Below are 27366 nucleotides of genomic sequence, written 5' to 3' on the forward strand. Positions count from 1 at the left end.
TCACAGTTGAGAAAGTGCGAGCAAGAGAGACCGAGAATCACGATGGCTGAAATCAGATGGATTCAAATGATGTTTTTACTGCTTCAGATTACAGGTAAGGATGTTTATAATATGTATAGATAGGTGACATCACACACTTTATTTTAACAATGCTACTTATATCATTCATTATCTAACCTTCATTTAACTCAGACAGCTAAGTTTGTTTATTTTGACCATAGTGATTTTATTGGACCCTTTTAAGCACCATCATCTATTTGCTAAAAAACCATACTCACAATATCTTTATAATGACCTGTTATTGGGAAAATGTGGCTCGGAGAATTAAGGGAAAGATATTGGACCTCCTTGTATTCTTGTCTCGTGTGAATGTGTTGTAAAATACTTTAAGTGCTCGCTACAGAAAAGCCCTTTTTAACTGCAGTCCACTTTCCATATTTATTTAAAGTTATTTCTCTGTCTTTGTCTTCTCAGGGGTAGCAACCAAACAGCGTTTCATTGTCAAAGAAGGAGTTGAAGTCACTTTGCCTTGTAACAATGCAATGGGGAACTGTGAGGGAACTACATGGCTCTTTAATCATTTAAAAGAACCAACAGCACTGCTGGCTGAAGGTGGACTGATTCACAAAGATGCCAAAGCTAAAGCAGACAGACTGAGTGTTACGGATACATGTTCTCTGGGTATAAAGAAGGTCACAGAGGAGGATGCTAGTCAATACACCTGCAGACAGTTCAGATCAGGAGAACAACAAACATATCAAGACTCTCCTGTTTATCTGTCTGTTGTTAACAGTGAGTATTTACATCATAGTGTTTTCAAACTGTCTCTATTGAACAATACTCTAAAACATTACAATAATTATTATTACAGTGATTAAGTTAATTTGACTCTTGTTGTTTATCTCCATCTTCAGTGACTGAGCATCAGGACAATGATGAGGTGACGTTACTCTGCTCTGTGAAGACATATGAACGGTGTGAACTCACAGTGAAGTGGCTGCTTCAGGGTCAAGATGTGGATAAAGATCACAGAGATATGACGACATCACAGTCTCTCTGCTCTGCCTCTGTGACATTTCCGACTTCTCTTTTTAGTTACACAACAAGGTCTGAGTTGTTTACTTGTGAAGTAACTGATAAGAACACAAGAGACGTACAGGTGTTTCTCTTCAGCCCTCAGTCCTCAGGTGAGAACATGTTGAGATGTTTAAGTTACTTCCTCCTCTGCCAGCGCGACCCTTAAGACTTCACATTTTATTTACACATCGAAAAAATATGATTTGTTGAATTCTAACGGAAAACGGGGTATATTTGATTTTATTTGATGATTTTAAGTTTAAGGATTACATAATTATGTCTCATTAAGTTTCGTCAGATGTTAAACTTAAATGTGTTTGTATATCTCTGTAATGGTCCCCAAGGACAAGGTAGTGACTAACATCCATCTCTCTGACTCCTTCTGCAGCCTACATTATAAATGTCAGACCAAATAAATATTAAGAAAACATGTGAATTCTTTGAGGCGCAGGATTTGAAATGGTCTAGTAAGCTGCAGCCGAAATATTTTAAATGTTTTTTCTCTCAGTTCCAGATTGGTTGAGGCTCATCATCGTGTCTGTCGGTTTAGCATCGCTCATAATAATTGTGGTGACGGTCACGATATGGACGAGAGCTAAAGGTGAGAACATTCACTGAAGTCATTTTATTTAAATAATATTAGATAAAGCCGGATTGAGACTTGAAACTGAAGTTTACTCTTTCTTGTCTTTTCAGGGAACAAAGCACAGACGGATGATAATGCAGTGAGTTTCTGAATAATCAACGCTTGTGTTATTAGTATTTCAGTCTTTACAATAAGAATGAAACAGTACTAATTGTATTATTTATTATGTTAGTGATTGCTGCAAAAGAGGTGATTCACTTCTTCCATTTGATATCAGTTTCTCAAGTGTGTTGTGTTTATTTGTACAGGTGCATAATGATGAAGATGAAGGTGTAGTGACCTATGAAAACGTTGGAGAACCTTCTGCTTCCATCAGACTCCACTGATCAACAAGCTCAACATCAAAACAAACTCATAAAGAAAAGTTAAAAAAACGAGTAACATAATATTAGGTAGTTTCCTATTTGTTGTAAAAAGTAAGTCTAAATTGGCTTCAACTTTATAAAGAAAAAATGACGTTTTTTTCAAGTTTTAAACGTTTTATTCACTTTTCTTTGTCTGGGTTTAAATTGACTTTAAGTCTTTTAACGATAAGTAATAGTTAAATAATCTATGAAAAAAGATTGCCCAAAACTTGTGATGTAATCGAGAGTAGTTCCTTAAATGTTGAAAAACGTCAGTTTAAAGCTCACATTCAAAACAGTTAATATAATACGTTTTTATTCCTTTCTTTTTCCAGGTTAAGCTTTAGACACACACACACACACACACACACACACACACACACACACACACACACACACACACACACAGGTTTCAATGAGCTTTCAGCTTCAATAGAGTCTCTTCATTATTACTGAGTATAGTTTTATCAAAATGCCAAAAACGTGTAACATTATCCTGAATGTTTTTCTTTGTTGTTGTCAAATGTAACTATACATAGTGTTCTACTTAGACATTTTAACAATTACATTATTGTTATGTTAAATCTCTTTGTGCACAAAAAAGAATAGCTTTTCATTTATTGCATTGCTATAAACATGTTTGTTATTAGATCAATTTGTTTTTGTACATGTTACTGTTAGGATTTGAATGAGCTTCCAGCCTAAACTAATTCTATATTATAACTGAGAATTATATAATCTGTAAATGAAAGTTCCTAATACTCACTCATGCAATGTGGAAGGTTATTTCTTTATTGCATTAGATATTTCTTAAATTCTGCAAAACTGAATTATTCAGGATGCAGAATTTCACACAGCTCTTTGTTGATGTTACTGTTGTTACTGTCCCACACCAAACCGGACTCTAATTATTTCTGTGTAACAGAATCCAGAGAAGTTTCTTGTTCACATTTCAGACACATTCCCAGTTTGCTTCAAATCAGGTTAGAGATAGAGAATATTTCAATGGTACCAAAAGGATGCACGGACAAAGGATGTGGAGTTCCCCAAAGGTCGTTTCGGGAAACTCTTGTTTTCAAACTTTACATGTACTTTGTATATAGACTCTTATTGCACTATTTCACTATTTCACCATTTCTATTTTTGTATTTACTTGCACTATTTGTTCTGTTTTTCTGTTTTATTGTGTTGCTCTGTTGGAGCCTGTGACTTAATATTTTCATCGTCATGACTACACTGTAGCTATGTACGTATGACTATTAAAAGCCTTGAACCTTGAACATGCTCCCAAGAGCTCAGTTTTGTAATGTCTCTCACTTTCATTATTCAGGTGTCCTAAATTCTTCATACAGACAAGTCATAAACATGGTAAGGTTGTGAACTTTGACCTTAATTTAAAAACAGCAGTGTGTGCTTAGTAACAAAATAAGCCTAAAGCCACTAGTGACAATTGCAAAAATGTGTTAGTTTGAAACAATTAATAATAATACATACCTTCATCTCCTCTCGCCTGGACTATTGCAACGGAGTTCTGTTCAGGGTCACCAGCAAAGCCCTGGACAGGCGTCCAGAACTCTGCAGCCAGGCTCCTCACCCGCACACGTCACCCCCACCCTCATCCACCTTCACTGGCTCCCGGTCAAGTCACGCATCCAGTACAAACTCCTCCTGCTAACCTACAAATCTCTCCACTCCCTAGCCCCTGCATACATCTCTGACCTCCTCCAGCCCTAAACCCCCTCTCGTCAGCTGCGGTCCTCCGACACAGGGCTGCTCTCCATCCAAGCTGAAATACTTGTCGACAGAGCCTTCAGTGTCGCAGCCCCCACCCTCTGGAATTCTCTCTCCTCTGCTATCAGGAAGGCCGACTCTCTGGACCCTTTCAAACAAAAACTCAAACACCATCTGTTCACTCAGGCCTTCGACCCCAGCTAAAATGCAGTACCCAGCAACCTGTTTTTTTCAACCTGTATCTGTGTGATTATTATTATTTGGTTGTTTTGTTATTTTATCTCCCATTGTAAAGCGTCCTTGGGTTCCTAGAAAGGCGCTATAAAAAATTGAAATTATTATTATTATTATTAATATCTATTCCATAAGTTTTAATACGACTACACTCTGACAAAAGAGACGTTCAGAGTTTAAAAGAGGATATGCTCACAAAGCCAACCACATAGAATATTCAATATTGTGATTGATTGTGTGCTTGTCTACAACATACCACTACACCCCAAGCTCACACAAGCTTTGTAAAATCTCCCACTATATTATTCAGATGTCCCAAATCCCTTTCTTTCAAAAGTCAACATGTCAGAAACATTGGTAATATCATGAACTATGACCTAAATTAAATCATCCGCATGAGCATAGCAAGACCCCAGGAAGTGTGACGGACGTTGAAACAAATGTTTGGTAATGGCCAAAAGGTGGTACTACAACTTCTGTGTCAGTCTCAAGGTTCAAGGTTCTTTATTGTCAATCTGACATAGTTACAGAGTAATTATGTAGTTGAAAACCTTATGTCACAGGCTTCTCCAACAATGCAACATAATAACATAATAACAATAAGAGCATGAGCAATACAAAAATAATAATAGTTATAAAATGAAATAAAGTTATGATGTGGAATAGTGCAATAGAGTCTATATACAAGTTATTGGAATGATATATATATATTAGGTATTAGATACATACTACTGAGTAGCAGATGAATGTTTGATGTTGTTTCAACAGTTCAATTTTTTAACAGTCTCACTGCCCGCGGGAAGAAACTGTCTCCGAATCTTCTTGTCCTTGCCAGGATGCTGCGGTAACGTCTGCCAGACGGCAACAGAAAGAACAGTTTGTGGCTGGGGTGATGGGGGGTCTTTGATAATCCGTAGTGATTTCTTCCTGAGCCGCTGGGAGTAAAGGTCCTCCATGGATGGCAGCTCCGTCCTGGTGATGTTCTGTGCAAGTTTTCACCACCCTCTGTAAAGCCTTACGATCGAGGTCGGTGCAGCTGCCGTACCAGGCCGTCATGCTGCCAGTCAGGATACTCTCTATCAGTGCACCTGTAGAAGTTGCAGAGTATCCTGGAATCCATTTTGAACCTCCTCAACCTGCGGAGGAAGAAGAGCCGCTGTCGAGCTTTCTTGGTGATGGTGGTGGTGTGAAGAGACCATGTCAGGTCCTCAGTGATGTGGACCCCAAGGAACCTGAAGCTTTGACTCTCTCCACCGTAGTCCCATTGATGGCGATGGGGGCGTGTCCCTCTCCCTGCTGCTTCCTGTAATCCACAATCAGCTCCTTTGTTTTGCTGATGTTGAGATGGAGGTTGTTCTCCTGGCACCAAGATGTCGGGTTTTCGACCTCCTCTCTGTACGCCGTCTCGTCATCCTCTGTGATCTGGCCGATGACGGTCGTGTCATCAGCAAACTTCACGATGGTGTTGGAGCTGTGTGTGGCCACGCAGTCGTGGGTGAACAGGGAGTAGAGGAGAGGGCTGAGCATGCAGCCTTGAGGGGCACCGGTGTTGAGAATCAAGGTGGAGGATGTGATGTTTCCCACCTGCACTGCCTGGGGTCTGCCCGTCAGGAAGTTCAGGATCCAGTCGCAGAGGGCGCTGTTGAGTCCGAGGTCTCTGAGCTTGATGGCCAGCTTGGAGGGCACAATGGTATTGAATGCTGAACTGTAGTCAATGAACAGCATTCTCACATATGTGTTCCTGTTCTTCGGGTCCAGGTGTGAGAGGGCAGTGTGGAGGGTGAGGGCTATGGCGTCGTCAGTGGACCTGTTTGCTCTGTAGGCAAACTGCAGGGGGTCCAGAGAGTCAGGGAGGGAGGAGGTGATGAATGATTTGACTAACCGCTCAAAGCACTTCATTACGGTGGAGGTGAGTGCTACTGGGCGGTAGTCGTTGGGGCAGGTGATGATTGTCTTTTTGGGGACAGGAATGATGGTGGAGTGTTTAAGACATGTGGGGACTACAGACTGCAACAGGGACCTGTTGAAGATGTCTGTGAACACCTCTGCCAGCTGAACTGCACACACCCTGAGAACACGGCCAGGGATGCCATCAGGTCCAGGAGCCTTGTGTGGGTTAACCCTTTTAAAGGATGTACACACATCTGCCCTATTTAAAACAAAAGGGCAGTGTAGCTCCTGGTCCCTCTGTACCTCCACAGCCCGGCTGCTCTCAAAGCGTGCAAAAAAAACTGTTCAGCTCATCTGGGAGAGATGCGCACGCAGACACTCCCGCAGCACCCCCCGCTGCTCCTTTGTAGTCAGTCATTGTCCTTAGTCCCGCCCACATATTCCTAGTGTTACAGCCTTTGAAGTCAGATTCCACCTTTTCTTTGTACTGTCTCTTTGCATTTTTAATTGCTCTCCGGAGATCATACCTAGACTTCCTGTACTCCTCCAAATCTCCCGCTGTGTGCGCGATAGTGCGCGCTTTCAGTTTGCTGCGCACATCGCAGGTTATCCAGGGCTTTTGATTTGGGAATGTCCGTACAGAAACCTTCGGTACCACGTCATCGATGCATTTCCCAATGTAGCAGATGACAGTGTCCGTGTGTGTGTTGATGTTATTGTCCTCAAACACACTCCAATCCGTGGATGCAAAGCAATCCTGCAGTGCCTCATCTGACTCCTCGCCTCCATCGTTGTACTGTTCTTGTAATCGGTCTGTCCCTTTTAAGTTTCTGCTTGTACGAAGGCAACAACAGTAGTGAGATATGGTCTGATTTGCCGAAGGGAGGGCGAGGGAGAGCCTTATATCCATTCCGGAAAGGGGAATAAACATGGTCCAGTATGTTATCCCCGCGCGTCGGGAAGCTGATGTGTTGGTAATATTTTGGTAATCAGTCTGTGACATCATTGGGCCCAACATCCTTTTCCCATTGACTTACATTGGAAAAGAGATGTCTGCAGTGGCGGCCGGCCCATAGGGGCGCTAGGGGCGCCGCCCCCCCCTCTTCCCACATGTTTGATTGTCATTCAAATTAAAAAATATATTAAAAAAATATATATAATTTGTATTTGTAATGAACAAGGTAAATATTATATAGTTGGTATCAGTAAAATGTATAATCTACAATAAAATCTCGTTTAAAATTGTGTTACGATGTCTAAAGTTACTGATAAGTCACATGTTTCCTGCCTGGCCGCAGCGTGTATCATTACCATGGGTTGCGGTCGAATAGTCCATTTAGCTTAGGAACCTTCCTAACGGAGTGAAATGACCCGGAAGTCCCTCAGTGGCAGCCATGATAAGTGCCGTTCGAATTCTCTAAATGAAAGGAAAGGAGGTTTCAAACTTCCTTTATAACCTCCTTTAGCTTAGGAACCACTGGACCTCCCTAACCGAAAGGAGAGGAGAAAATGCTGCCCCACAATGCCTTGCGGCCGCCGTATTTGCCATCACACAATCAGTCGGCCGTTCACGGGAAACAACCGATTATGAACGAGAAATGATATCATGAAAGTTACAGTGCTTATTAAGCATTTTAAAACGTATGTGGTAAGTTGCCAAAGTGCTTTGTTTTGAACGTTCATCAGTATTATAATCAAAAAGAGAAATATGAACGTTAGTTTTTACTGAAATGATCAAATAAAGTCAACATTTCACAGTCTTTACTGAGCTGTGTGGGGGTTGTTCAACTTTTAAAAGATGTTTGAATGGTGATATACACAGTGATAGATGTTAAGGACTAACGTTTATAATAAATACATTTGTATTGATTTTAAGATCTTTTCATACAGTCATACGTATTGGGATCATTTGTATTAATGTGGACCGGAGGGAGAGGGTGACGAGCATAAGTTTCACTTTCCTTTTTTATTTCAATTCCAACTTTGGTCATGAAGAATATGTTTCTCTGTTGTCCCCGTTCATAAAGCATAAAACAACAGCATCAGAGCACGGTGCAGAGTCTCTAGATGAGTTTACAGTAGTCCCTCGTTCTTATTAAACATCCATGTTGTAGTCCGCTGTATAGAAAACTGTAGTTTCCATAGTTTCCCCACAGCAGCAGGCGCACATTTATGACCTCTGCTGGCGCATCATAAACACGTCGGATAGTGAAAGTGCAGTCGGATTCTCTAAAGTGCCGCAGTCTCTTCTCCTAAATCCTTTTGAATTCTCCTATCCACTATCCCTTAACCCCATGACGTTTCACTCAGAGGTCAAGGAATAGACGATAGGGTTAGAATTTAGGCGCTGATTTTTGGACTATTCGACCGCAACCCCTCTCTCGTCTGGGCACTAAGAAAGGAGCCCTCAGCCAGAGCAGCAGCAGCCAACACATTGCTGACTGTTGCTATCTGTAAACTATGCCGCCGAAACATAATTTCAGCCAATCAGTGTCGTCAGATCTGATGGTCATAGGGCGCCAATTTCAGCGCCCGATGCAGTCTGTGAGTTGTTTGGATCGTATCCAAGGTGACGCTACAGTAGTTGATGAGGATGGCTGCGTGTGCAGGTGGAGACTCCGGACCTCGGTCCCCACCCAATTCCGTCCAAGCACTACTATCAAATCCTTTTGAAAGGAGAAGTTTGGGAGAGAAATTGTTGGTTAAAGACCTTGGACCGGACCAACCCGATTTGTTTATTTAATTTATTTCCTTCTTTTCCTCCAGATGTTGTAGTTCTCTAACTGGCCTGTTGAGGGCATCCTCTGCCTTCCTTAAACCTAAAGATCTCCATCTCTCTCTCACACACACACACACACACACACACACACACACACACACACACACACCACACACACACACACACGCACACACACACACACACACATATAATGTTCATATTTAGTCTCCTGATTTTAAATGGGAATTAAATCATTTGAGTGTTCCCAAAGCACCAGTGTTCTGCAGTTTGTGTGGGCCTACTGTACTGTTGCACAGTTTATACTGTAGAAACTATGTCCAGGACAAGGTATTTGAACGTTTTGGAAGATTCATAGCTAACCACACTGAAGATTATCTCATATTTTTAAGCCTCAATTTGTCAAATGTAGTTGCAACTAACTTCCTTAAAACGAAAAGTACTCTTGTATATTTAGGACATCATGATTGCCACGAATGACATGCAGAAAAACATTGAATTAATTGATACTAAAAAACAAAATCTCCTTATCAGGATATATCAGTGTGTCTGAAGGTTTCATACAGCAAAGTTAGTCAGAAGGCAAGTTTGTAGTAACGTTAATATTTTCTGTGCATTTTTATTCACTTTGCTCCTTGTTGTCTCTTCAATTTCCCATTGCATTGAGAATTAGTTCTTAATTTGCAAATACTATCCCCAGAAAGTTTTGGAAATGTGGAATAGCATTTCAAAAGCACTGTGTGAATACAGGTTGTGATTATAGACGGAAGTATGAGACTCTGAAACACCACGATACACAGGAATGTCATGTGGTTAGGGTGGGTGGTGGCGAGTAAACACTCAGGTCTCAGATTATACTATAAATATTCCTTCTGTGGGATTATTATCATTTTGACCCTAGAGCTAATGTTGTTAAATGTGTCTTTTATATCCACTCTGAACCACATCTGTTGTTTGAGCATTGAACATTCAGAGAGATAAAAAGCTGATCTGCTTTTGACCAATTCATCCATTAAAAGAGTGATTTTAAAAAAGGACTCACAAAAAGGAAGTGACATTTTATTTAAAACAGGAAGTGCATCTTTCTCTCTTCTACAGAAGTCATTAGTTCAGAGACGTCAGTTGAGGGCGTGAGAGCGAGAGACAGAGACGCAGAGACACGATGGTTGAATTGAGACGGATTAATACGACTTTAGTGGTGATACTGCTGCTTCAGTTTACAGGTAAGGATGAAGAACACATACATGACCTAAAGAAACTTTAACTCAGCACAAATGTAACAGTACTACCTGGATCTACAATCGTTATGAAGGGGGAACAACAATAGAGCTGATTCATCTTGGGAAGATAAGTACAGATGGGATTAACAAAGCTGAAGCAGACAGACTGAGTGTTACAGAAGAATGTTCTCTGCTTATAAAGAAGGTCACAGAGGAGGATCGTGGTCGTTACACCTGCAGACAGTTTCCCAAAATCAGGAGGAAAACAACAAGGTCCAGACTTTCAGGTTCTTCTGTCTGTTATTGACAGTGAGTATAACATCATAATGTTTTCCTCTCTTACTGTCAATATACTATAACAATAATTATAATTACAGTGGTAAAGTTATTATACTCCTAGTTGTCTTTCTCTCACATTATCTCCACCTTCAGTGACTGAGAATAAGGACAATGATTATGTCACCCTTGTTCTGCGCTGTGTGGAAATACAATGAGTGTCAGCACACAGTGAAGTGGGTGTACGAGGGCTATCAGAGTGGCGTGGAGATAAGGACCAGCTCCCTGTTCATCCATAGTGACATTTTCTTTGCATCTTAATCAAAAAGTCGCTGAAGTGTAACGTGGACAGTTACTAAGACTGGAGAAACTCTGCTGTGGTGATGCTGGACCCCAGTCCTCGTGTCAGAAAACGGGGGTACATTTGACTTTATTATTTTATTACCGTCTCATTTGTTGTCTTCTGATATTAAGTTTGTTTGTATCCTGTTGTGTTTTGTTATTTAATTGAAATCCTCACCAAAAGGAGGGATACCAAGAGGGAGAAAAGATCAAGAGGGAGAAAAGAAAGGTAGAAGCTCTACCGCTCTCTTTCTCTCTCTCTCTCTCTCTCTCTCTCTCTCACACACACACACACACACACACACACACACACACACACACACACACACACACACACACACACACACACACACACCACACACACACACACACACCAATCAGAGCAGACTGGGCTCTGGTTTCAGACAAGAGGGTGAAAAGAGGTGCTGCAGCACAGGCAGTATGAGAAAAAGAGCTTTTTGAACATTATAGCATGGAGACATGTCCCAGGAGAGACACTACAATACTGATATACACCTGAACATCAGCAGGAGAGGGACTCTTAAAGTAGAGACACTACTACTGAGATACACCTGACATCACAGGAGAGGACTCTTTAAGTAGAGCACTACATACTGATATACACCTGAACATCAGCCAGGAGAGGACTCTTTAAAGATAGAGACACTACATACTGATATACACCTCGAACATCAGCATGAGAGGACTCTTTAAGTAGAGACACTACATACTGATTACACCTGAACATCAGCAGGAGAGGACTCTTTAAAGTAGAGACACTACATACTGATATACACCTGAACATCAGCAGGAGAAGGACTCTTTAAAGTAGAGACACTACATACTGATATACACCTGACATCAGCAGGAGAGGACTCTTTAAAGTAGAGACCTACATACTGATATACACCTGAACATCAGCAGGAGAGGACTCTTTAAAGTAGAGACATACATACTGATATACACCTGAACATCAGCAGGAAGAGGACTCTTTAAAGATAGAGACACTACATACTGATATACACCTGAAACATCAGCGGAGAGGACTCTTTAAAGTAGAGACACTACATACTGATATACACCTGAACATCAGCAGGAGAGGACTCTTTAAGTAGAGACACTACATACTGATATACACCTGAACATCAGCAGGAGAGGAATCGTTATAAAAGTAGAGAGACACTAAATACTGATATACACCTGAACATCAGCAGGAGAGGACTCTTTAAAGTAGAGACACTACATACTGATATACACCTGAACATCAGCAGGAGAGGACTCTTTAAAGTAGAGACACTACATACTGATATACACACCTGAACATCAGCAGAGAGGACTCTTTAAAGTAGAGACAACTACATACTGATATACACCTGAACATCAGCAGGAGAGGACTCTTTAAAGTAGAGGACACTACAGTACTGATATACACCTGAACATCAGCAGAGAGGACTCTTTAAAGTAGAGACACTACATACTGATATACACCTGAACATCAGCAGGAGAGGACTCTTTAAAGTAGAACACTACATACTGATATACACCTGAACATCAGCCAGGAGAGGACTCTTTAAAGTAGAGAACTACATACTGATATACACCTGAACAGTCAGCAGGAGAGGACTCTTTAAAGTAGAGACACTACATACTGATATACACCTGAACATCAGCAGGAGAGACTCTTTAAAGTAGAGACACTACATAATGATATACACCTGAACATCAGCATGGAGAGGACTCTTTAAAGTAGAGACACTACATACTGATATACACCTGAACATCAGCAGGAGAGGACTCTTTAAAGTAGAGACACTAAATACTGATATACACCTGAACATCAGCAGGAGAGGACTCTTTAAAGTAGAGACACTACATACTGATATACACCTGAACATCAGCAGGAGAGGACTCTTTAAAGTAGAGACACTACATACTGATATACACCTGAACATCATCAGGAGAGGACTCTTTAAAGTAGATACACTACATACTGATATACACCTGAACATCAGCAGGAGAGGACTCTTTAAAGTAGAGACACTACATACTGATATACACCTGATCATCAGCAGGAGAGGACTCTTTAAAGTAGAGACACTACATACTGATATACACCTGAACATCAGCAGGAGAGGACTCTTTAAAGTAGAGACACTACATACTGATATACACCTGAACATCAGCAGGAGAGGACTCTTTAAAGTAGATACACTACATACTGATATACACCTGAACATCATCAGGAGAGGACTCTTTAAAGTAGAGACACTACATACTGATATACACCTGAACATCAGCAGGAGAGGACTCTTTAAAGTAGAGACACTACATACTGATATACACCTAGAACATCAGCAGGAGAGGACTCTTTAAAGTAGAGACACTACATACTGATATACACCTGAACATCAGCAGGAGAGGACTCTTTAAAGTAGAGACACTACATACTGATATACACCTGAACATCAGCAGGAGAGGACTCTTTAAAGTAGAGACAACTAAATACTGATATACACCTGAACATCAGCAGGAGAAGGACTCTTTAAAGTAGAGACACTACATACTGATAACACCTGAACATCAGCAGGAGAGGACTCTTTAAAGTAGAGACACTACATACTGATATACACCTGAAAATGTGCAGAAAGTTTCCTCTTTAACAACGTAATGCTTTTTGAAAGACATTCAAATGAAGACTCAGTCAATGAATACATGATGGATGTGCTAACTAAAGATTTGTATTAACAGAAACTGATTCATTTTGCAAAGTATGTTTTAAGACTGCAGCTGAATATATACCTAACGTTTTATTCTCCTTCCAGTTGAGATGTGGTGGTGTACATCGTTGCGGCTGTGGGTTTAGCAGCGCTCTTAATAGTCATTGTGGCGGTCATCAGATGGAAGAAAACTAAAGGTGAGAGCATTCACTAATGAAATGTTACAATACGACTTTGATAAACCAGAATTTTTACTGTGGAAACTAAAGTTGACTCTTTTGACTTTTCAGGGGACCGACCACGTGTGGATGACAGGATCGTGAGTTTTAACCCTTGTTTGTTGTTGTTCTTCCTATTACTAAAGTGACTGTGGTTCTAAAATAAACAGTACTCATCGTGTTGCATTGGCACTACCTGACCATGCCAAACAGTCTACAATCAAACTTAGAAATTAGCTCAAGAAGCAGAGCACGTGGATATGCATTAACAGCAAGGCACACATAATAAGTATCCAATTGATATGAATGTCAAACTTTAACTAGAGTGTATTTGTGCAGGAACAGGGCCATAACCCCGCAGTGACTCAGCAGGTCCAGAAACACGGTGAGATTTTCCACCACACCCATCGCAGAGTTACACCCACTACAATCTATATTTGTTCTCCTAAATGTAGCAGGTAAGAGAAGCGCTGTTTGATTGTGTTTCTCTAAACGGGTTCAACTTCCCTTTGCCACAGAGAAAAAGAGAAGTACAATGATGCTGCTAAACTGAAATGTTGACTTGCAACCATTATGTTGTCCTCCCTGTGTAGGCGGATCGTGAAGAGGATGTTTCCTACGCCTCCGTCAGCTACAGCAAGAACACCAGCAGCAAGAACACCAGCAGCAAGAACACCAGCAGCAAAGCCCAGGTGAGGTTTGATGGGTTGCACAGGTGTTAGAAGTGAAGGAACAAACAAGCACACGTGGATGTTGTTTTTGCTTAATGCATGGAGCATGCTAATCTCTCATCCATAATGCTAGCAGAGTGACAACAGGTGCTCTGCAGAGTGATGTATTTGGACTTGGAATACTATGGGCTCAGAAACAGTCTCATAATACACACATGCACACAGAAGGATTCACACTTGTATTTCATGATCCGCAAAAGGATTCACACTTGTATTTCCGGATCCACACTTGTGTTTTTCAATGCACACACAAATGTGTTCCGTTTCATATACATGTAAATAAAATCCAAATACAGAAAAAAGTTTTACATATGTATTTTTGATCCTCACATATTTGTTTTCCGTTTAAAACCTCTGCACCTGCAAACACAAACCGCTTTCTGTGCATGGATCGCTGTGCATTCGTGTGTGGGTTTTTTGAGACTCCCTTGACGGGGGACCCCGATTCGTACTTGTAATTTTTTTCTATCTATAGCCAATCAGATGTCTCCTCAATTCTAAGCGTGAGCGCGCCCCCACGTAGGGTAGATTTCTTGCGTTCATGACGGAGCGCTTCATGTACGCATTTTGCGCTGTCCGGAGCTGACAGGTCCATGGAGCCTGCCTGCAGGCGCTAATCTCAGGACACCCACCTCCACTCTCAGTACATTGCCACTTTCCGAGCAGGAAATGCACGCAAATACAAGCCTTTATATTATTAAGGTACAGTGCCACTTTCCGAACCATTAATGAATGCTTGTGTACACAAAACGGCAGGCAAAAACTGTTTTAAATGTGTGTTTCCTGTATGGCGAATACAGCTGCTTTATTTATGTCTGTATGAAGTTGTTTGTGATGTGGGAGGGAGCAGCTACAGGTAGCTTAGCCTAATCGATCAGTGCACTACGAAGGCCAGTGCTAGACAGTGAAACTGTCAACGGGGGGGAGCCCGCCGTCATTATCGGCCGATATTCACTCTTAATAGGTTTGATCGGTGCTCTCTATAAAGGCCAATCAGGGAGAGCTGGATCTGATCGATATGGACATAAACGCGAGTGAAGTTTTAGCGAGCTGCATGAGAAACTGACGGGCTGCAGGAGAGAGGGAGGGAGAGAGGAAAAGAGATGATCCTTACTCCCGTGTTATTATCCGGTCATAGTCCCGGTAATTACCTAACGGAAACGCTGCTACACAATTCCTTATTATTATTATTATTGAAACATGACCGGTAAGTTTCAAATTTGTCCGGTAAAATTAAATTCTGTCCGCGGAAACCCTGCTCGCTCCGGACTACGCAAAATGCGTATATGAAGTGACATGAACGCAAGAAATCTACCCTCGTGGGGGCGCGCTCATGTGATTGGCTTAGAATTGAGGAGACATCTGATTGGCTATAGATAGAAAAAATTACAAGTACGAATCGGGTGACCGTCAGGGGAGTCTCAAAAAACCCACACACGAATGCACAGCGATCCATGCACAGAAAGCGGGTTGTGTTTGGCAGGTTCAGGGATTTAAACGGAAAACAAATATGTGAGGATCAAAAATACATATGTAAAACTTTTTTCTGTATTTGGATTTTATTTACATGTATATGAAACGGAACACATTTGTGTGTGCATTGAAAAACACAAGTGTGGATCCGGAAATACAAGTGTGAATCCTTTTGCGGATCATGAAATACAAGTGTGAATCCTTCTGTGTGCATGTGTGTATTATGAGACTGTTCTGAGCCCATAGAATACTGCCATATTGACTCCACTTTTATAGGAGTGGCGTAAATGCATCAATCCCCTAACTAACTGCACCAAGGTCACATGATTTCACGTCACCAACGCTTAGTTTAAGGAGCTAATGTTCGACACACACACACACAACACACACACACAACACACACACACACACACACACACACCACACACGACACACACACACACACACCACACACACACACACAAAACAACACACACAACACGCAACACACACACCAACACACAACACACACACACACACACATAGACACACACACACACTCACCACACACACACACACCACACACACACACACACCACACACACCACACACACCCCACACACACACACAACACACACCACACACACATAGACACACACACACACCACACTCACTCACACACACACACACACACACACACACACACACACACACACACACACCACACCACACACACATACACACACACACACACACACACTAAAAAGGAACAAGCAAACCTAGGAAGTGCTAAAATGCTGACTCATTCCATAACACTTTATGACTATGTTAACTAGCTACTGATAAGCGGGTGTAATCTTTGCCATGATCCCTATCTTAGATCAGCATCTCAGCATGCTAACATTTGCTAACTAGCATTAACTGAACCAAAAGTCCGTACTGAACTGGGGAAGAGGGCGTTTAGTTACGCTGCTCCTGAAGCATGGAGCCAGCTTCAAACTGAGCTGAGACTCAGAGAGCTGGTCTCAGTAAACACACTAGAAGCTACTCTAACTGACCTTGAAGCAGGAAGCTGTGTCTGTAAATGCTTTGGCTAAACTTGGTGTATGACTGTGTTGTGATTGTGTTTTTTAAAATGGTCTGTAACTGTGCTGTAAACCATTCTTGGGCCAGGACTCTCTTGAAAAATAGATTTGTTATCTCAATGAGACCTATCCTGGTTAAATAAAGGTACAATAAAATAAACACAAAAGCACAGACTTGCTGATGGGCATTGGCAGTATTGAAATCTATATTTTGACCAGCAGATGGCTCTGATTAAAAAAGCTAAAGGGCCCATTTCATCCTGAGAGCCGCATGTTATGGATTTCGGAAATACATTTAATAACTGTTGTAAAAAACACACAAATGGCAAAACTCCTGAAGGCGCTACTGGGAAAATCAGGAGATCAACCTTTTTTCATTATGTTGTGTTTTGTAGGTTTTGTTGTTTTGTGATTTATTTATTTTGTGTTTAATGTCAGGTTTCTTAGCACTGTCTTCTTTCACCTTGAATTATGCCGTGTCACATCATGTTGTGCCATTAATGAGTGTTGCTGTTCCCTTTTGTTTCCCAGGGTCAGAGTAAGGAAGATGATGAAGAAGATGATTTAGTGACCTACAGCACGGTGAAAGCTCCTTCTTCTTCTTCTGCTGGAGCCTCCGCTGATCCCAGTAGCCTCTACGCTACCAGTCAACAAACCAACAAAAGAAGCGGTGACAGTTACAGCTCATGTCGAAACATTGATTTCACATTGAAAACCAAGTATTTTTTATTCTGTGAGGCCCTTTAACTAGAAATCCACTCACTGTGTTACTGATATTCATTGATACCTTTGGGAAAAATTGTCTCCGCAGTTAAAATCCTGCAGAATATTGAATATCTTTTGTATAAATGTACATAATCCAATGCTCTTGCCAGATTAAAAAGACAATGTTATTGATATATGAAGGAAGCTCATCTGCATACTGTATGGTTGTTATTGTTAGTGTGTAAATATGAAAGTAGCTTTTTTTGGGTTATTAAATTAACATATAATCAGTTACATCTATTTTTATGAACATCTTCAGGATGTATTGCTGTAAGAAGCCTTTCTGCCCAGGAGGGGGTGCTGTATCAGAGTGTAGAAAGTAGATGTGGAGTCAGCTATGTGTTGTTTTCTTATAGAGAGGCGAAGACCCTCCGTTTCCGGTGGACCTCCATGGGACCTTATTTCGGAAAAAGTATGTATTGAAGTCAATGGAGAGAGAAAGATTATCTTTCAATTCCGTTTAATTGTGCCACGAATTACACATATGATGTTTGTCAATTTAAAAGATAAGTAAAAAAAAAAAAAAATGTGTTGTAAAACTGTGAAGTAACACTTTTTTTGTGTGAAACCGCTCAATGACTACATCTCCCGTCTCGCACCACAACACCAAGACGGCCGTCACTTGGCACATTTCACTTCTTTCTTTCAGAATGAGGTGAAAAAGTATTAAAAGAGGTGAAAATCACTCCAAGTCTGGGCATGTTGAGAGCTGTACATACACACAAGGGGAGTTAGTCGGTTCGTAAGAGCCAGCATGCGGGACCGGGATTCTGGGATTTGTAGTCTTTCTAGTTGCGTATTTTCATAGTCTTGATATTTCAACAGTTTTTAACGACAACTGTGACTTTTTTGACATGGAAATGATTTTTAAGATTGACAAACATCATATGTGTAATTCGTGGCACAATTCAAACGGGATCGAAAGATACGTTTTCCTCTCCCCATTGACTTCAATACATAATTTTTCGAAATAAGGTCCCATGGGTCGGAAGTAAGAAGGGCGGGACTTCGCCTCTCTATAAAACAAAATTGTATAATATATACATACCGGCGCCAGAACAAATCTAAAGGGAGGGCATATGATTTTCATGGGAGGGCACACACAAAACCGTCATGTGCTGCGGGCCTGCGGCACAATATATATCAAACAGCAAGGCCAACTCTGCATCTTTGTGCAGCGTATACTCAAACAGCGATAGGAAGAGCCCACTGCCTGACTCGGACATGCTGTGGAGTGAATCGTGGTCACCTCTGAGAGGGAGTTGGTTGACAGCTAAAAAGCTATAATATCAACGACAGCTGACACGTAATAACGGTTCCGTGCCAGCTGATCTGTGGCACCAAAGTACTAATGTCCTTATTTGTTTCCTCGCGTATCTGTCTCTCTCTCCACAAACTCTCACATGAAATGTGTTATTTTGATGCGGCATGTCTTAGCAGTCCTTTATCAGTCTGTAATGCGGGTTTCCAGTCGCAAAAACCTTTGACAGTAAAAGCCGCATCAGATGAAGACGTATTTACTTTAAACTGTCTACAGGGAAACAAAAGGCTGCGTCTGCTTTTAGCGAATATTCAAGCCATGGTCTGTTGTTGTACCATGCAGTGGCAACAGTGTGCTTTTCCTGAAAACAATCTCTCTGAATAACGATCCAGTTTCACCTGTTGGGTTTATTAACCCCAAGATCATCTGGGGCTTTGGTCTTTGAGCGTACCAATAGTACCTGTTGATGTGCTGCAAGGTAGCGTCTGTAGTGGAGGCACCGGCACGGAGGAGGAGGATGCTGGCGGGTGTGGTACAGGGTGTGGCAACGCAGGTGGTGATGGCAAGGGCGCCGGAAGCGGGGGGGCCAGGGGGCCATTGGCCCCCCCACTTTTGAGCCCTAACCTACATTTTCGCAGCGGCGGATGCCGCAGAACACTGTACAAATCCCGTTTTAATAATTCCCCTCTACTCTAAAGTCGCATCTAAAACGCGATCTGATCTAGCTGTGTATATTTTGTTATTTGTTATTGTTATATTCAATCTCATTAGCTACAGGCATTTTTAAGCTTGTAAAGGGAAGATGACAGCTCGCCTCTCACTCGCCACTCTGCTGTTCCACAGCGCCGCTTCCCCTCCCTCTGCTGAAATTATGAATGTAAGGCGTATAGTAATCATATAAACACGGCAGGGTCCGTTACAGTTTGTTTGTATCTGATTTCAAATAAACAAAGTCTTGGCTTTCAGAATATTAAACTTGTTTCGGCAAATTCAGATGATAAATACAACTTTGAAGCTTGTAACGGCATAATTACAAGCGGAGACCGGAGTAACTTAACGTCACAGCACGCATAAGAACAGCCGGTGTTTCTTGTGAGTGTTTTCCCCGGGAAACAAACACAATACACACACAAACGCAAAAATACACAAACACGTATACACACACTCGCGGGCTTCCCCCAGACCAGTAATCCAAACGAAAATATCTTCCCTCCGTTACTACTTTGATCATTTGCTCCGCTTCCAGAGAAGAGGAAACTTTAAAGGCCTTTTTCTCAAAATGATGACTCTGTAACAGTCATTATATAATGTGACATATTTTGCTTAATATTTGGGAGTACAAAAACTATCCTGATATCATTAGAAAGCTAGGAATCTCCTCTTTCCAACAGTGTATACAACTCAAAATGTATTCGCGTCAATGCGACTGATTTCGATGGAGCAGGTTTGCATTAGGTAAAATAAAGCAGGCAGACATAACAGGAAGAATATGTAAATTTTAACCCAATCAAATAGGACATTGTCACACCATTCAAATGTATCCATGTAAATTACAACCAATAAAAAAGCTTAGATTTGTTTATTTGTTACGTTGTTTACTTTATTTGTTACGTTGTTCTGTGTGTGTCAGCCGTTAACCAGATAGAAAGAATAGATACACTTGCAAACAAGTCAGAAGAACCAGCGCAGAAGAAAACTAAATACAGTCAATCTAAACTTACATTTAACAACTGGAAAGTCACATCCCTGACATCCACTTCTCCGGAGCCTGGACCTTCATCAATCATAGAAGAACCAGCGAAGCCAGAATAGATAAACCCAAAAGCAGCAGCTCTGCGGCCGCAGAGACTGTCAAAACCGCCGCCGCCACCCCCACCGCCATCGTTGAACCGAAACGAAATGTTGTCGGGACATTGAGGCGGGTAAAGCTGTACAGCTAACTGTCGAAAAAAAGGAGACCGCTAGATCGTCTGGGCAAAGAGAAAGGTACTTCAACGCAGAATGGTACAAAAACAGAGAGTGGTTAATTATTTGCAAAACCACTAAACGGGCCTTCTGTGAAATATGCAGATTTGCTGCTGTCAAACGGCTTGTAACTTTCTCAAAATGTGGAGATGATAGCTTTGTTAATACCGGAGTTAATAACTGGAAAAAGTGCCCAAGCCTCCATGAACAGTTGTCTCTGACTGTACGATGGGTATCAGCTGATTATGTTGTCCATGAAGACTTCATAGGAATGTATGACTGTCCTAAGACTGACGCAGAATCAATAACCCACTGATAAACTGCGATGTTAACAACCTCATGATAACCTCATATGTTTTTAACTTAGGATCATAGGCTACCTGTGTTTAGTCTAGAAAAAGGTAATTGTGTGCATTTTATTATAAAGTTGTGTATATTTACAGACTGTTGCAAAAACTAATAAGCTTATAAACATAAGGTTTAAAACTAAAAGAGCTTTACAAAAAAGTAACACAATTAAAGATGTTTGGAGTTTTATTTGAGTTATTAATTTACATTTTTTGTCAAAGAGATGCTGATTTGAAACCGTTGTAGTTACGGCATTTCCTGTTTCTGCCGGAGAGAGGGGAGTTTGTCCCAAAGCTTGCCGCTGTCTCCCTCCATCTGACAGGAGGGAGCCTCATGTGTCACTCCACGGAGTTCACTCCGTCACGGAGGGGGAGTGTGTCGGGCGTAGTTTGGGATTGGGCCATACACACGCACTTTTTTGGCCCCCCCACTTCTAAAATGAATCCCGGCGCGCCTGGGTGATGGTAGGGGCACAAGGAGCTGTGCCTCGGAGGACAGCGTTGGTGGCGCCCGCCTTGATGAGTCAAGGATTGGGCTCGCTAACTCAGCCCCGGGGTTTGCCGAGGTCAAGCTTGTGACATTAAGGCGTGCTGCGCAACGGCAGGTGCAGGGTCGCCAGCAGCACCATCGGCTGCAGTTCTTTCATCGCTATTTCGTTTTAATAAATCCTTAGACCTTTTAAGCCAATTTCTGATGTCCATTTGTAATTCAAACAGAAATGGGAGTCTACAGAATGCACAATAAACAAATCCAGAATAGGCGGCAGAGTGTGACGCTGTGATTGGTCTAAATGTGGACGAATCACAAATCACAACAGACACATGAATTTATTTGACGTAGCCTGCGATTTTTTTTTTTTAGTTACTATCTGACATCACATACATCGTAGCATAAAAGTTCAGTTTTTATAATTAAAAAATAAAGATCTTTTAAAAAAAAAAAATTGATAAATAATAAAAAACTTGTTTATTGGGGGAGGGCAGGAATGTCAAATGGGAGGGCCTGGCCCTCCCTGGCCCTCCCACGGCGCCGGGCATGAATATATATGATATGCTCCTTTGTTGACTTGATGTCAGGAAATGTATTGATCTCAGTGACCTAGTGTTACCTTTCAAGGTTTCGGCTTTTTTTGTTTGTATTCTTGTCAATTTCTTTCCAAATAAACAGAAATAACTTGAAATATAAAGTTTTGTAATACTCATTGCTATTAACAATAGTATACCAATATTTATAATTATTATTACTATCAGAAATACGACATACTGTAACAATAAATATAACATTTAAAAATGAAGTCAATGAAAATAACTTATACAGAAAATGTCTCGTACTAGCTATTAACAATAATACTAATTATGTATTATTTACAGACAGAAATGTAGTTTTATTTCACTTTTTAAGCTCGGAGCACAAATTGCTTTAGTTATACGGCATCAGAAATATGAAATACCTCCTCATATGGAGAGAAGAGTGTCCTCATGAGGAAGTTCACACCATAGGAAGTAGATGTATTTCTCAAGCCGGCGTTCACAGTTGAGAAAGTGCGAGCAAGAGAGACCGAGAATCACGATGGCTGAAATCAGATGGATTCAAATGATGTTTTTACTGCTTCAGATTACAGGTAAGGATGTTTATAATATGTATAGATAGGTGACATCACACACTTTATTTTAACAATGCTATAATCATTCATTATCTAACCTTCATTTAACTCAGACAGCTAAGTTTGTTTATTTGGACCATAGTGATTTATTGAACTCTTGTAAGGACGATAATCTATTTGCTAAAAAACCATACTCACAATATCTTTATAATGGCCTGTTATTGGGAAAATGTGGCTCGGAGAATTAAGGGAAAGATATTGGACCTCCTTGTATTCTTGTCTCGTGTGAATGTGTTGTAAATACTTTAAGTGCTCGCTACAGAAAGCCCTTTTAACTGCAGTCCACTTCCATATTTATTTAAAGTTATCTCTGTCTTTGTCTTCTCAGGGGTAAACCCAACAGCGTTTCATTGTCAAAGAAGGAGTTGAAGTCACTTTGCCTTGTAACAATGCAATGGGGAACTGTGAGGGAACTACATGGCTCTTTAATCATTTAACAAGAGAACCAACAGCAAGCTGGCTAAAGGTGGGCATTCAGCAAGGGCCAAAGCTAAAGCAGACAGACTGAGTGTTACGGATACATGTTCTCTGGGTATAAAGAAGGTCACAGAGGAGGATGCTGGTAGTTACACTCTGCAGACAGTTCAGATCAGGAGAACAACAATATCCAGACTCTCCTGTTTTCTCTGTCTGTTGTTACAGTGAGTATTTACATCATAGTGTTTTCAAACTGTCTCTATTGAACAATACTCTAAAACATTACAATAATTACAGTGATTAAGTTAATTTGACTCTTGTTGTTTATCTCCATCTTCAGTGACTGAACATCAGGACAATGATGAGGTGACGTTAAACTGCTCTGTGGTGCATATGAACGGTTTAAACTCACAGTGAAGTGGCTGCTTCAGGGTCAAGATGTGGATAAAGATCACAGAGATATAAAGACATCACAGTCTCTCTGCTCTGCCTCTGTGACATTTCCGACTTCTCTTTATAGTTACACATCAAGGTTGAAGTTGTTTACTTGTGAAGTAACTGATAAGAACACAAGAGACGTACAGGTGTTTCTCTTCAGCCCTCAATCCTCAGGTGAGAACATGTTGAGATGTTTAAGTTACTTCCTCCTCTGCCAGCGCGACCCTTAAGACTTCACATTTTATTTACACATCGAAAAAATATGATTTGTTGAATTCTAACGTGACTGGCTACACAAGACAAAATGTTACCTTCAAGAGTGAGAAAATGTGCTAGAATATGTTTAAAATCACATAGTACTGATGAAAAAAGCAAATACAATTGTTTTTAGTTTTTAGAATTACTCTTGTACGAATATACAGTTGATTTAATAGGAAAAAAACATTTTGTTTTAGTCAAAACACATAGCTGCTGCCAATAAGTGATATGTTTATATTTCAGGTGTGTGGTTGTACATCGTTGTTGCAGTGGGTTTGGCAGCACTTTTGATAATAGTTGTTGCTGTTGTGGGATGGAGGAAATCTAAAGGTGATTACATTCACAGATTATTTTATCCACAAAAAGTTCTGATAAACCAAAATGCTCACTAAGGAAACTAAAATCTTCTCTGTCTTTTCAGCTAACGCAACACAAATGGATGACCACATCGTGAGTTAAAAAACTGAATTGATTTTATACATTTAAATAATATATTTTTTTAAACAATAAACCACTGCATTTTGTGGGTCTGTACAATTGTTAAAAGAGAACAATGGGTCATGCAATGGATTGACTAAAAGTGATTACAGCAACAAAAAGTAAATTCATTCATTCAAACTGAATAATTGATGTGTGAGTAAACCATACAATGAATTGCAGTCAAATCCACCAATGATGCATTATAAGCATTCAAGCATATATTTATTGTTTCATTTGATTACCTTCTGGCATGAAAAGACGGATGGGATTAGAGTTGAACTTGTTTTTTCACCCCAAGCTACCTGGGGTGAGGAACAGGCAACTTACAAAGTGATATGCATGCATTAAATTACATTGTACAGGTGTTGATGGAAACATGTGCATTAATGTAACCGTTACATGCTTTTTGACTAAATGTAACTGGACTGTGTGTGTGTGTGTGCAGATGCTGACCTCAAACCCTGCAGTGACTCAGTCTGCTCCGGAAAGCTGTCAGGACACGGTGAGATCACACTCCACAGGAGTTTATTCTGCAAATTATTAATAGATAACAGTCTTGAGAGTGTGATAATTTGCTATAAAATGTAAAAGGGAAGTTAGTTGATGTACCTTGACTTAACAAGAGAACATGATGTCATAGGGGTGTCAGAGGTCGAGACACCGTGAAAAAACTCAACATTTTCTGACATCATTTGAAAATAACTTGAAATACTTGCCAGAATTTATATAATTTTAAAGAGGCCCTTTTATGCTTTTTTTTTCTTTTTCTTTCCTGTAGTGTGGTACATTGTTTTTTTGTCCAATTAAATGTTCTGCAAAGGCTACAATCCCAAAGTAGGACTCATTTGTTAACTTCAGGAACATTGTGACATCACTATGTAACACTCGCGCTTTTATTAGCCAGTGTATCCAAAACATTATACGTGATAGGCTAAGGGGGGGGACATCTCTAAGGGACCAATCACAACAGAGCCAGACTGGGCTCTGGTTTCAGACAGAGGGTGAAAAGAGGTGCTGCAGCACAGGCAGTATGAGAAAAAGAGCTTTTTGAACATTAAAGTATGGAGACATGTCCCAGTAGAGACACTACATACTGATATACACCTGAACATCAGCAGGAGAGGACTCTTTAAAGTAGAGACACTACATACTGATATACACCTGAACATCAGCAGGAGAGGACTCTTTAAAGTAGAGTCACTACATACTGATATACACCTGAACATCAGCAGGAGAGGACTCTTTAAAGTAGAGACAATACATACTGATATACACCTGAACATCAGCAGGAGAGGACTCTTTAAAGTAGAGTCACTACATACTGATATACACCTGAACATCAGCAGGAGAGGACTCTTTAAAGTAGAGACAATACATACTGATATACACCTGAACATCAGCAGGAGAGGACTCTTTAAAGTAGAGACACTACATACTGATATACACCTGAACATCAGCAGAGATGACTCTTTAAGTAGAGACAATACATACTGATATACACCTGAACATCAGCAGGAGAGGACTCTTTAAAGTAGAGACAATACATACTGATATACACCTGAACATCAGCAAGAGGACTCTTTAAAGTAGAGACAATACATACTGATATACACCTGAACATCAGCAGGAGAGGACTCTTTAAAGTAGAGACACTACATACTGATATACACCTGAACATCAGCAGGAGAGGACTCTTTAAAGTAGAGACACTACATACTGATATACACCTGAACATCAGCAGGAGATGACTCTTTAAAGTAGAGACAATACATACTGATATACCACCTGAACATCAGCAGGAGAGGACTCTTTAAAGTAGAGACACTACTGATATACACCTGAACATCAGCAGGAGAGGACTCTTTAAAGTAAAGACACTACATACTGATATACACCTGAACATCAGCAGGAGAGGACTCTTTAAAGTAAAGACACTACATACTGATATACACCTGAACATCAGCAGGAGAGGACTCTTTAAAGTAGAGACACTACATACTGATATACACCTGAACATCAGCAGGAGAGGACTCTTTAAAGTAGAGACACTACATACTGATATGACCCTAAAGATGGGCATTATATGTCCTCTTTAAATGGTGAGTGTGATAAAATAGACTGGAATATTGTTGTGAGTGTGAGTCAGTTAAATCCACCTGTAAATGTCAATCATTATGTTGTCCTCTCTGTGTAGGCTGAACCTGAAGATGGTGTTTTCTACGCCTCCATCAGCCACACCAAGAATACCAACAGTCAGATCAGGTAAGCTGTCTGTATTCGTGTTGGTATAGAAAGTCATGTTTTTAATGTTAAAAAAAGTCTCTAATTTCCCCTAAAACCCACAGAATTATTAGAAATGTCTGATCTGGGAGTTGCCAGCCATTGCTTGTTGTTTTGGGTTTCTTTGTGACTGTATTTCCTCATTAGACGTTGGTGTTTTCTTTCATCATGTTGTGTGTAATGTCCTGTTTTGTAATGTGTGTTCTCTTTTCCTTTTACATCCTCTAGCTTCCGGTTGGTGAAGATCAAGTGACCTACAGCACGGTGAAAGCTCCCCCCTCTGATGCAGATACCCTCTATGCCACAGTCGACAACCCACAAAATAATACATAACATTTATGAAAAGGCAGCTTTTATTCTCAGAGTGAGGTGGGGTTGAATTTAACCAGAATACGCTCATTTTATATTTGCTTTAGTGGCAATGTATTTTATTGTAGGGAAATTGTCAATGCCTCCAAATCTTATTCAGTATTTTATATCCAATGCTTATACTCTAACTTAGTATGTGTCCTTTTTTCTGTGCTGTAAAAACTGTTTTGTCCAGAAGGGGGGGTTTGTCCGCTAAGTTAACCATGGGATATGTACCACACTGTGAGTCAAATGTTTAACCATTAATTGCAGTATTGAAATTATGCTCAATACTTGCTTTCCGCAAGAATTGTCCTGCAAATTATACACCTGTTGCCTTGTAGTTCCAGAATTAAGAGATATTTTCATTTATTTGTGACTTTTAAAAGCATGTTTCACCTGTAGTTGCTTGTACATGTAAATAAGTAAACATTTTCTCCCGA

At 40.6% G+C, this 27366-nt stretch overlaps 1 protein-coding gene and 1 long non-coding RNA gene across 3 annotated transcripts; both read left to right on the top strand.

Moving 5' to 3' along the window:
- LOC117471941 lies at positions 1–27366 on the top strand. 2 transcript variants are annotated; one of them, XM_034117170.1, is made up of 8 exons: positions 1–94; positions 475–792; positions 915–1187; positions 24059–24145; positions 24237–24265; positions 24741–24797; positions 26490–26557; positions 26804–27366. In XM_034117170.1, the coding sequence occupies exons 1-8, from the start codon at positions 43–45 to the stop codon at positions 26826–26828; spliced, it is 909 nt and encodes a 302-aa protein (XP_033973061.1). In that variant the 5' UTR covers positions 1–42; the 3' UTR covers positions 26829–27366. The 2 variants fall into 2 exon arrangements, with proteins under 2 accessions (XP_033973061.1, XP_033973062.1); XM_034117171.1 differs by lacking the exons at positions 24059–24145; positions 24237–24265; positions 24741–24797; positions 26490–26557; positions 26804–27366 and adding exons at positions 1586–1678; positions 1774–1802; positions 1972–3241.
- On the top strand, positions 10582–13801 carry LOC117471942. The gene is made up of 4 exons (XR_004554844.1): positions 10582–10726; positions 13320–13411; positions 13505–13533; positions 13772–13801. It is a non-coding gene; the product is annotated as an uncharacterized LOC117471942 (long non-coding RNA).

This window comes from Trematomus bernacchii, unplaced genomic scaffold, assembly GCF_902827165.1.
Source record: "Trematomus bernacchii unplaced genomic scaffold, fTreBer1.1, whole genome shotgun sequence".
Lineage (NCBI taxonomy): Eukaryota > Metazoa > Chordata > Actinopteri > Perciformes > Nototheniidae > Trematomus > Trematomus bernacchii.

Coding starts and splice junctions, on each gene's coding strand:
- LOC117471941 (XM_034117170.1), top strand. CDS start 43: ATGGCTGAAATCAGATGGATTCAAATGATGTTTTTACTGCTTCAGATT. Junction 95..474: donor TTTACTGCTTCAGATTACAG/GTAAGGATGTTT, acceptor TTGTCTTCTCAG/GGGTAGCAACCAAACAGCGT. Junction 24,146..24,236: donor GGGATGGAGGAAATCTAAAG/GTGATTACATTC, acceptor CTGTCTTTTCAG/CTAACGCAACACAAATGGAT.